A 14,836-nucleotide genomic window follows, 5' to 3' on the forward strand; every position below is an offset into this window, starting at 1 on the left:
TCCCTTCCTCTTCCACCACACAGAGGACTTTAAACTTCTTCCAAATAAAAACACACAGACTGCGCGGATAAACAGCACCAACCCTCACTCCTTTTTCTTTCACTTGACAGATGGAGAATGTAGGGCCGGATTAGTGGTAACCACTTTCTCAGACAGACGTGACAGTGTCCATTTTATAGATGAGTAGACAGAGGCTGATGAGTCTCTCACTCATAGCTCACAGCTAGCTAATAGCAGAGTCAGTATCTGTCTGATTCTAGGGGCAAAAGCAACACGGGTGTGGGTGCACCACGCTCAGCTGGTTCCCATATGATCCTCTCCAATGCTCCAGGGAAGCCATGGATCTCAGGCTGTCAGAGAAAGCTCAGGGTACGTGGAGGGTAGGCCAGGATCCAGGTCCAACTGTAGCACTTCCTGGGGTCCAACATAAAAGCCCTGGGATGAAGGGCTTGTCTCACTGATGGCAAGATTTCTACTCCCAGGCAGGGAGCTTCAAACCTCCTTGAGGGAAGTTTTGCGAGTGGGACCTGGGAAGGACTGGGATTTGTGTGGAATATCATACAAAGCCAAGGGCTAGGAAGGAGCACTGCTCGAATTGCCAGCCTTTTGAGATTACTTTAAGGCAGATAACCTTGGGGCGGGGTGGGGTGGGGCTGGAGGCGAGCTCTGTGTGTGTGTGTGTGTGTGTGTGTGTGTGTGTGTGTGTGTGTGTCTGTCTGTCTGCCTGTATGGATCTGAATGTGTGGGTGTCTTCAAGAATGGTCAGTGCATATACGCATCTCTGCACAAGTTCCCAAGATCCTGCGGTTGTGTGTAATCAGAGGGTCTGTGTGTGTGTGTGTGTGTGTGTGTGTGTGTGTGTGTGAAAGAGAGAGAGAGAATATACCAAGAGACAAGGGCTAAGCATGCCCCCCTCCCCTCCTCTCTCTCTCCCTCCTTTCTTTCACCAGGAAGAAGGCACTACATATTTCCCTCCCTCAAAGGGATACAAATAAATCTCCGATGACAATGCAGGCCTCGCTCAGTCATCCTTTGTACCAACTCCCTTCTGTGACCACAGCTAGTGAAAGGCTGGAGTGGAGTGAGGCAGGCTAGGTGAGGGTGTGGAACCACCTCAACTGTGAAAGCAGATGGGAAGAAGGGCAGGTCAGATCTCTTCTCCTTCAGGTGTGGCTGAAATTAGGTCAAGAGCTCGCATTCCTTTCAGTTTTTTTCTGAGTTTTTTTTTTTTTCCCGTAGCCAATATAAAGAGAAGAGGCAACAGTGCCCCTTGGGGAAGACCACCCTTCAAGTGTCCTGGCTAACTTCTCAGATTCAAGTCTATTTCCACAAACAAGATAATCAAAGCCAAGCCCACAAGCTATAGAGAAGCAAATGCCTTGTCGTGACCCATAGCATAGTGCCTGGTACACAGCAGGGCCCCCAAACCTGCACCCCAAACATGTCAACACACACCTGGGCAGCTGCAAAGGCCATCCTGCCCAGTGCTGACTTCAAAAGAATTCAGTATTTTTCTCTTGGAATAGAATGAAGGGACGTGGGGTGGGGGTGGAGGGGATGAACACATACAATTCTCCTAAGCACTTTTACAAAATACTGAAATTACATTTGCGAAATTGCTTCCAGCCCTGGTAAAATACACACATGGAACAGAAACCTAAATATCTGCTAAATTATCCTTTTTAAGAGCAAAACAAAAACAAGCAAATGAAGACTGGAGGGGATGCCATTTGTGAATAAATAAGGCCCAGGTTCGAATGTTTTTATAGGCTGGGGCCTACCTTTCAGCATTGCATCCTGGGTAATGGGAAGCCAGAGGCCTCTGAACTTGGAAAGCAGTGGGGGGGAAAAGCAAAACAAAACAAACTCTGTTTTTTTCAGATTCCTAATTATGTTTTTTAAATAAGTTGAAATCAAAATGTTCTTTTTCCAAACGGCTTCCACTTTTGGAGCTACGTCTGACCTCCCGGCACCTATTCGCTCTGAACTCCACCGGAGCAGCTGAAGAAAGCAGGAAGTGCGTTGGCTGGGGACCTCACTCAAGGCGGGAGGAAAGGTGGGAAAAGACTGGCAAAGGGAAGCAGAGCGGCCTGCTGGCCACCGGGCATCTAGAGTGTTGGGAGCCTGTCCACCTGCACGGTCTGAGCACGCCTGAGGAAGTCAGCTGGGGAAGGACGTGCGAATCCAAATCGCATCTCCACCCTCCAAGGCAAACGAACTCAGACACACTTCTTACTGCTCCTGGATCCAGGAAACAGGAATATGTACTAAAAGTACTTTGTAGGGGCTGGAGAGACGGCTCACCGGTCAAGAGCACCGGCTGTCTTTCCAGAGGACCCGGGTTCAATTCCCACACCCACATGACAGCTCACACCTGTCTGTAACTCCAACTCCAGAAATTCTGACACCCTCACACAGATATATACAGGCAAAATACCAGTGTACATTAAATAAATAAACAAGTCTTAAAACAAATAAAGAAGTACTTTGTAACAGCCAAGATCACTCTCAGCAACTGAGATAGCGAAGGCCAGAGAGACGACAGCTCAGAGGGTAAAGGCACTTGCTACTGGACAATGCAAGGGAGCCTGATTACCCAAGTTCAGTCCCTGGGTGGAAGGAGAGGGTGGAAGACAGAATCGAATCTGACTGTCGTAGACACGCCAGAGCATGTGTGCTCCTCCTCCCGTATCAATGACTTAAAACGTTTGAGGGACCCAATGAGGCTCCCTGAAGTCCTTCAATGGGTACAGGAGCAGAAGCCTTGGGTATGAAAGTCACTGCTGGGGCTTTTGCAGATTTGACAGTTCACTTGGATTCTCTGGGTCTAATCATCTTTTCCTAGTCCTGAGCAATGTCTGTAACAAGGTTATGATTGTACAAGCAGCGACTGTACCATAAACTACTAGGCAAGTACTTTCTATCACGCTATAATTTCAAAATGGACACAGAGTCCCTATCTAGCAGCAGGGTGAACAGACTTTTATCTAGAAAAAGTCTAGACATTAACAGGACTTCTGCTACGGCAGTGTTGCGCTCCAATGAAATTTAAGGTGCCCGGGGTCTTTTTCCTCAAGGATTTCACAAGAACTATGTCCTCAGGGATGCCAAGGGGGTAAGCTATGGTTGGGTCTGCTCCTGTCAGAGAACAGAAACTTACCACCAGATACAGCATAGTAAACATGGAGAAGGAGGCGTGGCCCGAGAAGAAGGACTTCCTGCAAGAACAAGAGGAGGGCCATGAAAGGACCATAGTCACATCCCCAATGTCCGCTCTCCTGTCTTCCCTTCCTAGCCTCTGACCTTGACAGCAGACACCAAATCTTGTTCATTTCTGCATTCTTGGTAGTACTTTGGAAACATGCCTGGAACTTAGCAGGCATGCATAAACGAGCAAGAGAAGGAATAAATGAAGGCATGGATTTAACGATGCTGTATCACATCGATGTATTTATACATCTGTCTCAATCAGTAGGCTATGAGTTTTTCCAGAGTAGGTACCACGCTTTCTCCCTCATCTAAACCAACCCCGGCCCCTGGGGTGTTCAGTAGATGCTCTCCAAAGGACATCGTGTCAAGAGTCTGGGTGCGGGTGGCATCTGACCTGGCCTCCTGGACTTTGCTGTCTTCTCCTCTGCACCTGTAGTTCTGAATGTAGCCCTCGGAGCAGTTGATCTGACTGAAATCGGGGTTACAGACGCTCAGGAAGTGAGGCCGCAGGCGCCCGATGGACACTTTGGCGATGTCTGTGAAGGACTGGCTAATGGCACAGCCAAAGAGGAAGCAGCCCACTTGCTTATACAGAGCGGCCACATAAGGGTTCTGAATGGTGGATCGGGACTTCTCCTTGAGGTAATAGATCCGGTAGAATTCCCCTGTGATGATCTGAAAAGAAACCAATAAGGAAGTTAGGGAGAGCTGAGACATCCTTAAAGTGACATTGCAGACCACATTTAGTGACAATAGGAGAATATAGCCACTATTTAACTAAAAGGTACAGAATCTTAATGTCCTACTTAAATATGTATATTTAAATAAACACAAGAGGAACAACCAAAGTGTGAATGACATGGCTGTTATTTCCTTCTTTAAAAAGATTCTTATACTCTGTGAGTTCGAGGCCAGCCTGGTCTACAAGAGCTAGTTCCAGGACAGGAACCAAAAAGCTACAGAGAAACCCTGTCTAGAAAATCAAAAAAAAAAAAAAAAAAAAAAAAGATTCTTACATTGTTATAATATCTCTCTAACAACAATAAAATTCACCAAGTATAAATATGTATATACATGTGTGTTTGAGACTAATGTATATATGTGTACATAAAAAAAGACTCATCTATAGAAAACTAAAGAAAATAAAGACTCAAAGGCACAGTTTAGAGTGGCTACATACTGGGCAGTGGTGTTGCACGCCTTTAAACCCAGCACTCTGGAGGCAAAGACAGGCGGATCTTTTTGAGTTCGAGGCCCACCTGGTCTAAAAGAGCGAGTTCCAGGACAGGCAGGACTGTTACACAGAGAAACCCTGTCTCGAAAACAAACAAACAAATAAACAAAAAAGAGTGGCTACATGTCAGGGACCCATGTGAGCAAATCTTAGAGTTCTGGGATGTGTATTAATGCTAGTTTGGCCCTGGTGCTGGCGTTGATGGGCGTTTCCACAGTCCACAGTGAATACAGAAGTCAGCTCCTGAGTGAATCCAGGCTCTGCGCCCTTCCCCGCGTACTTCAGCACATAACCTCATTTACTTCCCCATAGAAGGAGGTTGCTGGCCTATGCGGAGTCGCTGGTGTATGAGACAGCACTGGCAGGGAATGTGCTGAGTCATGGGAAGTGAGACTTAATTTACTTTCATTATTTAACAGTTATCTATTTAATTTTCTATACTGAGAACTGAACCCAAGGCCCCAGCACTGAGTGGCATCTCCAGCCCTGTTTTACTTCTTACACATATAGTACTATGAAAACAACAATAGCAAAACCACCGGTCTAACCTGGGCACAGTGGAATACACCTACAATGCCAGCCCTGGGAAGCTCAGGCAGGACGATCAAGGCCAGCCTGGGCTCCACAGGGAGACTCTGTCTCAGAAACAAGCAAAAGCTTTCATAACATTGAAAGGAAAGTCAACATTCAATACAGTGCGTTTAGGTGTCTGAATTCCTCAGTCAGGGTTTATTGTCTCCTTAGGTTTGAAAGTCGAAGAGAGGCCAGCGCACACACTCTTCCGCAATGTGCTCTATCCCCTAAGCATGGGCCAGCTGTCACTCTTTAAGATGACTGTGGATGGCGACTCTCTGTCATTTGGCCAAATTGCCTTTGGCGATGCACACGAGGATGGTGTTTCTTCGTCACTGGACCAAACTGCCTTGGGTGATGAACAACCCTGTGGCCCGCAGCGCTTAACTCCACAGCACAGCTGTGGCCACTTCCTGGTTGCAAGTCCAGGCCAGGGATGGTGACAGTCAGCTCATCGCTCACCACAACATTCCCTTTCACACTTCCTCCCACGGAGCAGGATGAACCGCGCTTGCCCTTTCAGAGAGCAGAGATGCTCACAACCACAAGGGAAGCAATCGATGGGCACATTGGGGCCCTCCTTTGCAGAGGTTCCGTTATTCCTGTATAGTGGGGTAAGGCATCACGGGCTGAGTTTAATCCGGGTCCTCAAAGGCCTCCAAGTATAGGAAGGAGGGTGTAGAGAACAGACACGCCAGCAGGGCCCAGGGACAAGCCGGGGCAGGAGTGGGAACAATGCTGACACAAGAGCCCTGGTTGACAAAGGCACTGTATCCATTGGTGCCACACTTTCCCCAGAGCACACCGAGGATGATTCTCCCAGAGAGGGATGGTTCCAGGCTGGCCCAGTCAGCACACCTGCCTAGCTATTCCCTGAGAACACAGAACTAATATTTAACTCCCCGGAGGTGCTCAGAAACGGTCACTGGAGGAACAGACAAGATGTCAGGGAGCAGGAGAAGAGTCAATCCTCTTGACTGCCCAACTGGAAATGTCCCCTGATCCTTGTCAATCAGTGTCCCTCTGATAACATGCCACAGGGATTAAAGTTGAAGCAGTATGGCAAGTCACACGTGAAAGCAGCCATTCTACGGTGAGACTAGAGCCCAAATTAACTTGCGCCCAAAGATTGGACCCAGACGCGCTCCCCTCTGCCCAATGTTTTTTCCTACCGCTCCTGATCTAATTCCCTTTTCCAACCTGTTCAGATTTCTACCCTACGGAATCTCACGGGCTAACACGTTCCAGATGTCCGTGACCACAGCCTCGCTGGCTGACTTCTGATTCTTTACTCACAAATCACACTCAGGTGTTGTTTACCTGGAGGGGGAGGGACACTGAACGAGGATCAAGTAGCCATGGCTGGAGGAATCTGGAATACGTTCTCTACTTGCAGAATCACGGTTTAGAACTTCAGGAGAGTAATACCATTCGCCCTCCTCTCTGCTGTGCTAACTTTCAAAATAGCTTCCTAACCAAGCAGCGGCAACACGTAAGAGACAACAGTGGAAGGTTACCTGTGAAATACACCTACAAGCAAGGTGCACAACCAAGACCCTGGGCACAAGGCCTGCCCTTGGATTGATGTGCGGTTCCAGGACCAGGCCACTGACTTAGACAAGGAAATCCTGGCTCAAGCACCATTCCATAGTAAGAAGGAACACGTGGGATAAGCATCGTTTACAGGACTAACTGGTTAGCTTTAGGCAAGAATCACTCCTATTCAGGACACTTTCTGGAGAAAGGCTTTTATTACAGCTCCAGGACTGTCTTCAGCCCCTACCTCTCAACATTCTAAAATCCCTGTGGTGTGGCCATTTTGGAGAGCTAGGAGTGAAGATCCTGGCAGGAAGGGAAGATCAAGAGGGCAAAATAATAGACCGTATGCTACCTCACACTCCTGACAGTGTTGGTTCCAGCAGCCGTTTCTAGGTTCCTTTAAACTATTGTTTCATTTGGCCCACACCCTGTCCAGAAGGCAAGCCGGTTGGCTATACAGATGGGAATTCTGGGGCTCAGAAGGATGGATGTTGGTAAGTGACAGAGGAGGAAAGCCCACATGGCCGGCCTCTCAGTTCAAAGATACAGTGTGGGCTGCCCAGAGATTAACTTGTTAGTTCTATTGTTATCAAAACCATTTTCTCTGGTGGAGAAGCCGTCGTGTGTCCCCAGGACAGCCGGGCTGAAGCCACTTAGCAGACACAAGGCTCCGGGACCACATGGCTCCTGGAGCCGCCCTGACAGATTGCACAGTTAATGAGCAGCAAATTATGTATTTTCTCCATCCCCTCGTACAGAAGGGTCGAGGAGTCGACAACACAGTCATAAATCATCATTATGAACCAGGGGGCCTCGGCTTCTTGTAATCCTAACCTTTAAAAGCTATTTAATGAAACTCGGGCTGCACCTCTGCAGGAGAGGCGAGGACTTAAACTGTTCCCTGACACGTTACTCACCTCCTCTGGAGCCCCAGATTTACTGCTTTCGGACTTTATTCATTATTCACAATGTTTTCATTCCTGGGTCATAAAATGAGCACCCCCTCCCCTGCAAAGGCTTGGTCCCCACCCTCAGGCCCTCATTTCTGCCTCAGTCAGCAAGGTTCTGATATGTAAATTTCACTTTGGAGGAAAAGAAACCCGCCTTCCTTCCATGTTGATCTCTTTCTGAAGCGGCTAGCAGCAGATCTGGGGTTGATGGCCGGCTGCCAGCCCGGCAGAGCGCTCTTCCCTACCTGCCTTTTAAGGCCGTTGGCCCAGAGTCTGGAAACTCATACAGAGGAAAGCAGGGCAATTAAGCTACAAGGGGACAGAAAGGGACGGGTCCTGGCCAGCAAGCCAGTGCTTGGGAAGTTGTCCCCAACGGTAAGAGAGAGCCTCTTCCTGCCTTCTGTGGGGAAGAAGAGCCCAGACACCCACGTCTTTTCAGATTTCTGGAGAGGAAAGGGAGGGGGACATTAGGCCAGCCATAGTGGGAAGGACAGGGTATGGTATGGTGAACAAACTGGGAGCCAGTAAGACTCAGTGTGATCCCATCTAGATGACTTCACCTATCTGAGCTTAGGTGCCCCCTTACAGAAAACAGCATTAACATCCATCCTGTGAGACTGGCAGGGGATTCAATAGGTGGCATGCCACATGCCTGGCACCTTCAAAGATTATTATATTATTATTATTATTCTCTTTCTCCTTCTCCTCCTCCTCCTCCTCCTCTTCTTCTTCTTCTTCTCCTCCTCCGCCTCTTCTTCTTTTTCTCCTCCTTCTCCTCTCCTCCTCCTCCTCTTCTTCTTCTTCTTCTTCCTCCTCCTCCGCCTCTTCTTCTTTTTCTCCTCCTCCTCCTCTTCTTCTTCTTCCTCCTCCTCGTCCTCCTTCCATGGTTAGGAAGGGTTGGGCAATACAATAATTTTTTTTTTTAAAAAAATCAAAGCACTATTTAAGAATATCGTTTCCAAGAGTTCTTTTAAAAAGAATATTTCAGACTGGATGTAGGGAGCATAACTTGCCAGGGGAGAGGCAGGAAACGCGTGTGTGGTGATGTTGGTTTTGATCCTTCCAGGCAACAAAGCAGAAGAAAAGAAACCCATTGCAGAAGGACCCCCTCGACCCCCACTCAGCCGCTCTGTGTTATTTTAAACACTCTGCTCTATTTATTTATTTATTTTTATATTTATTTATTATGTATACAATATTCTGTTTGTGTGTATGTCTCCAGGCCAGAAGAGGGCACCAGACCTCATTACAGATGGTTGTGAGCCACCATGTGGTTGCTGGGAATTGAACTCAGGACCTTTGGAAGAGCAGGCGATGCTCTTAACCACTGAGCCATCTCTCCAGCCCCTCTGCTCTATTTATAAATTACCCCCCAAAAGTAATATTTTTACACATTATGTCCTAACAATTCTTCTTCTAGAGACTGAGAACCCTTCCCCCGTTGACTCTGGAGGGCTAATGTCCCTATATTCTGTTTTGCTTTAATAATATTTACACAGCATTTTACAGATCACAAAGTGCTCTTCCCTTGGCCCTGCTGTCTGCCTCTCACGGTACCCCACGGGTCACAGTGTGACTACCAATGCTTTCTAAGAGAGCAGTGAAGGCCAGCGAGGCCAGTGAGTCACCCTGAATGAAAAGGGGGCACAGCTTGGCAGTCCCATCCCTGACACCTGCCCCTCCTCCCTCTCACTCCTGTGTTCTTCCTGATGGTGCCAAGGAAGCTGCTTCTTTAAAAGCCCCAGCAGGCAGATGGTCCTTATGTCCCAAAGACAGAGACATACAGTAAGATCCTCTACTCTTGTAGTATAAGCTCATATGTTTAAGTCCTTGTTAGCCACCAGCCCGAGTTGGTTGTTTTGCCCTACTCCAACCCCTACAGCTCATGTTTGTGGGTTAACAAATTTCTTTGTGCCCTTTAAAGATTCACTCAACCAACATTTGATGATGGAAAATCATTTTTTTTCTCAGTTCTTTTTCAGTCTAGAGGCAAAGGAAAAATATAATAAACTTGGGTTCTGCCTCTCAAGATGGAGCAGGAACGAAGCTGTACTTTCTCTGAAGCCAAATGTTCCATCCACTAAAAAAACCTGCCATATCTTTACTTAAGTATAAGCAAGTAACTGGAAAATTCCCACTATCTAAAGATTGTGAGGACACTGTGATTCTGAGCTCTATGGGTATGACAACACTGATGTCTAAGACATGGATGACAAAGAGGCCAGAAGAGACCTCAGAAGCCCATATGGCTGCAGGCCTCATGAAGAACATAGCTTCAAGTGCCATTATTTTCCCAAAATGGAAGGATCTTGCATCCAAAGGCCTCCTTGAAGAGATCCTCTGCCTGTCCACACAAGAGTCTGCTGGCAGCTCTCTGTAGGGTGATGCATACTACCAAACGCACACCCCTTCCCTGTGTTGAATCTATCAGGATTCCATAACATTGTAGCACCGTATGTTTCTTCCTGTTCCTAAGCTGCTCCCTCCATTTCCAACGTTTCCACATTGGACTTCGTCTTCGGTGAGTTGTAGCCCTAGCCCTCTGCTGTGATTTCAGCTGCTTCCCTGGCTCTATGAAGATGATCTCCTACAGGGCAAATGCTCCCCATCAATCCTTTCCAGCCTTCTGCCAATTCACCCAAGTGGACATGATGCCAGTCGGTCAAACTAACCAAGCTCAAGATTAAACCCAGCCCTGCCCTTCACCACCAAACTACTTCCCTCACCCTTGTATTTCTGGTCCACTGTCCCTAAACCTAACTGCAAAGACCCAGATTCCTAAGACCTCTTCCTTCTCCTTATTCCATTGCCATCAACTTCTATTTGCCCTGCCATTACAAGGTCCCTCGTGTGGCTTTTCTCTCCTGTTCCCCTTGAATTGCCACGATGGCGGTTCAGGCTTCATTCTGACCGTGGTTAGAACACTGACCAAGCTAACTTTAAACAATATTCTCGTCAATTTCTATCAATTAACTGGAGTGAAAATTCCTAAGAGTCAGAGACCTCGACAATCTCGCTCCAGTCTTTTGTCTACCTAAACTCTGTCAGCACCTTGGCCCCGTTTCTCCAGCCAAACAGGTCTGCTCTGCAGTTCCTGCAAGGGCACTGGAGTTGCAAAATCGCCTCCATTGTTACAGAAATCTCCTTCTCCCTGCAAGTTAAGGTCTCTGATGAAAATCTCACCCTTCCCCTCCAAAGTACACTCAAGGGCCAGCGAGTCTTGGTGCCACGTTTGGTGTTTTTTTTTTCACCTCTGGACTAGGAGTAACTAGACGCGCTAAACCTGGCTCCTTAGCCACGTGAGGGTGGTGCTGGTATCAGCAGCTTGAGCGTTTTCTGATAATTAGATAGGACACGTGCTCGTTAAAACTGATGATCAAGTCGGTGTGTGTGTATGTGTGAAGAGTCCAAAGTTCTCTTCCCCTGAACTGGTGGGTCCTTCACACCTCACACCGGTCTACACTATTCTCAAAGCAGGAGAGAATAATAAAAATGTCTGTTTATCCCTAAGTCCCAAGTAAAAGGAAATTTGAACACGTATTGTCCTTGAAGCACTCCCGTCCTAAGGGCCTACGACCTTGGCTCCCCCCCTCCTCCCCAATTTGTTTCCCTCCTTGATGCTTTAACAGCACAGCTGGCCTCACACCTGCCTCGCATGCCCTTTTGACCACATGTTACAACGGCAAAATCACATCTTATCCATCAGCTGATGGGCCAGTGTCACCCACCAGGACTGTGTGGTATGAGGGAAAGAGCATCTACCTATCATAGTCCTCCTCCTCCTTTCTCCTCTTCCTCTTCTCCTATACTGGGAGCTGAGTCTAGGGCCATGTACTTAGCTTTTGTCTCCTCCGCTCAAATCATTTCTCACAAATTACCCCCATATACTCTGACCAGAGGCCTGGATGTTTTGTCTCCGTACACGTAGCTCTCCAAGACCAAGAACTAAAAGCTTTTATAGCTGACTAAGGAAAGACAAAGAGCTCTCTACATTGCACCAAACGTATTGTAGATTAGAAACCAAACAAAAATCCAAACAACCACCACCAAAGACTGTTCATTAGAATACTTGGGCTTTAAGCAAGTCAGACCTGAGTTGTAACTCTTGCCTTCACTTTTGTCCAGCACAGTAACTTTGGATGGAAGCACTTTCCTCTATAGGCTTCAGTGTCCTCACTCACTCAGAAAATGGGGAAAACAGCACCTACCTCATACAGCTGCTGACGAGCATTTAAGATAAGGCAAATTAGTTTCTAGTCCCTCAGATAGCTCATACAAGGATCTGACTATCCCACTTCGCTCTGACTCCCACAGATTCGATCCCTCAGACTCATAAGCACTGTGACTTAAGACAGAGGCAACTGTCACCTTCGTATTAGATACTGTTTGCAAACAGTAGTGAACACTAAGGGTCATACATAACTGGACAGGAATCGCTGTGGGCCTCACTTCTTTCCAGGCCTTGCAGTGAGCACGGGTGCTGGAGAGAATAAACGAAAACCCTAGACAGAGCTGGGCAATGCCTACGTCTGTTAAATCACAGATAGATGCCCCCTCCCATAAACCCCTGGGGATAAGAGGGTCTCTGCAGCCATCTGATCAGGGGACAGCATAGCCGAAGGATTAATGTGACCTCTCTCTGTTGGTGGTCTGGGTAATTGCACAGATGGAGCGGATTGTAAACTGGGGGACTGGGTGTCCCACTAACTCACCACTGGGCCAGCAGCACGGCTTCACCTTTTTTTTTTTTCCCCCAGTTGAAAACTCAACTAACCTTTAATGAGGAACAATGTTGGGGAACCTTGTTTTCTTGGCAGAACTCTTGCAGATAAAGGGAGATGGGGCTGGGGCTGGGAGACTAATGAAGTCCAGACGTGGGCCAACTGAAGTCTGATCCTGAACAAACAAGCCCTGGAGCTCTTCTTCTTGTCTCTTCTGTAAGAAATTTGCATGTGGCACCGAGCATGCCCCCATGTTCCACACAGAGCGGATTTAAGGCTTCTGGGAAACAAACAGGATCCCCTGGTATCGCAGGCCCAACGCTTTTGATTTTTCTGCCCGTGACTGAAAGCATCCTTGGTGATTTTTATGCACTTATATAAAGCACCATCGCCTGCATTTTGAAAACAGTATTAGATCACATTGATGGTCCCCACCCTGTGCAGCTAACAGGACACAATCTTGGAAGCAGACACGAGGTCAGCACCCCAACTGCAGGCCCAGAGCTCTCTGGGATTTTGGGAAGGTGGGGGAGGAGGTATCCAAGAAATGCTTCTTGGAGATGCCTTCTTGATATTTATTCAGTGACTAATCATGTTTCAGCAGAGGAGAAGACCTGCCCCCCCCCCCCCCCCCCCCCCCGGTCTGGAACCTGTCATCCAGCAGGAGGGACCAAACCTAGACAGGATCCCAGGACAAGGCAGTGAGTATTAACTGTACTCTTGGCTTGTTGGAGATGGGGCACTTGTTGGCCGTGCCATGAAACAGTGTGCACGCACTTCTCCACCATGTGCCCCACACCTGGTACATCAGAGGCCTGAGAAATAGTTGTGGAAGGGAGGCAGGCTGGCGAGGACAACAGGTGTCGGGACTTGAAAAGCCTCAACTCTGCGGGATCAAGACTGTTGCTGTGACCTTGCCAGACTAGGAAAGTCACTGATTGTCCTCGAGCCCCAGTTCTTGACATTCCTTCTCCCAAGATGACTACCAGGGGCCAATCAAGAGTGCGCGTGCAAAAGTGTGCTGCTCACCGAACTATGCAAGACTACAGAAAAAGCAAGCATGGATCTCACTGATCACACACAGAAGAGCACTTGATTTGAAAACCAAAATCAGGCCAGGGAGTTAATGACTAGTCAGCCTGCTTTCACAGAAAAGCCAAGTGTCGCTCAGAGAGGTCCAGGGGCTTGCTCACTGGTGGCACAGCGAATACAAGGAAGAAGAGGAGACACAATGGGACACAAACCGAGGACAGAGAGTGCCAAAGTCTGAGGTGTTATTTTTGGGTTTGTTTCTTTGTTGTTGTTGCTAAGTTAGGAATATTTTTGCACAGCTGGACCTTCGAGGGGAAGTAGCATGCCATGGCCATGGCCAGCAGGGAGGAAGACTGACCTATGGCATACCCGCGCATCATTCCTAGATCTAAAGAGTCTACGTGGGCCCATCTTGGGGTCTGATCACGGCAAGCACTGAGCCCGTGTTTATTGAACAGGACAATGACCATTTGGGGGCCATGTTAAGACCTTGGACCATAATAGTCTTGATGGGGCAGCGCAAGGCCCTGCTGACGGAAGGCTACACAGGACGTGGGATTTTACTATGGGCTGCTCCCAGCCTGGCTGCTGCTAGAATCATTAAGGCTTTTCAAGGCAGGGTAGGGGCTACTGCTGTGTGCACTTGGAAGGAATTCTTATGCTATAGTTCTAGAATCTGATACACATCAGAAGAGGTCAAAATGACGACATTTTTCCATAAGTTCTGCTCCGAAAGGTGTCTGTCTGCTTTCTCTATAACTTCTGATGATTTGCGTCTTGAAGTCACCCCAGTCTCCTCCAGCATCATTCCAGGCCTTTGTTGTGGTGACTGGGCAAACTGGATCAAGGGCATCCGAATCAGTCAAGGCTCCTCTGGCTGTATTGGAACAAACCTGACATTGAGCAGGTCCAGGGCAGTCCATAGCAGGCTGATTAGATTTCCAGTTCTGCAACCTGCTTCCCTTGCCTGACCGCCCCTCAGGCTCTCTGGTCAGAAGTCGATTCTGGGTGAAGGCAGCCAGGCTCGTGGAGAGTCAAGCTGGGAGAGTGGGAAATGGGCCCTGCTGTTGCTGCTGCTGCTGCTGCTGTCTGTAGCTTGGATAGCTTTTCCAGAACTGAGCACACCAAAGCAAGTGATTCATCTGCCTCTGAGGTCTTCGCTGAACTTTTCTCCAGGAGCGCTCTTGGCATGACAGCAAGCAAGCAGGCTAGTAGACCTCTACAGGTAATAGGAGCACACGTATCACGTGCGCCTCTAGCTGAAATGCTTTGGCAGCGAGAGCAGGAGGTAGAAATCTGATTGCAAAGAGGAATGATAGGCAAGAGACCTCGGATCTAACTAACTAAGGACATGAAAAGAGTGGCAGACCCACAGTCAAAAGTGAGGAATTCTTTTCCAGACTCCATTGTCTTGGCTACATTGCATCACCATATTTTGACATTGTATCTTCATTTGCAATGAAGGCAGCTAAGATTAATTGAGTAAACTTCATTGTACCTGGCATTGAATTACTGTGTGTGTGTGTGCTGAACATTTCAAAACTTTAGCAAAACACGTCTACTTACATACTCTTTCC

At 47.9% G+C, this 14,836-nt stretch overlaps 1 protein-coding gene across 1 annotated transcript in view; it reads right to left on the minus strand.

The window, feature by feature from the left end:
• Plpp3 (phospholipid phosphatase 3) overlaps nucleotides 1-14,836 on the minus strand; it is a 78,617-nt gene that overhangs the window by 22,453 nt on the left and 41,328 nt on the right. The window contains exons 3-4 of the mRNA XM_041652316.1: nucleotides 3,605-3,885; nucleotides 3,161-3,218 (exon numbers count right to left, since the gene is read on the minus strand). Coding sequence (XP_041508250.1) covers nucleotides 3,161-3,218; nucleotides 3,605-3,885 — 339 coding nt within the window. The remainder of the gene's footprint in view (nucleotides 1-3,160; nucleotides 3,219-3,604; nucleotides 3,886-14,836) is intronic.

This window comes from Microtus oregoni, unplaced genomic scaffold, assembly GCF_018167655.1.
Source record: "Microtus oregoni isolate MIOR12 unplaced genomic scaffold, Mior012 000005F_ref0000423, whole genome shotgun sequence".
Classification (NCBI taxonomy): Eukaryota; Metazoa; Chordata; class Mammalia; order Rodentia; family Cricetidae; genus Microtus; species Microtus oregoni.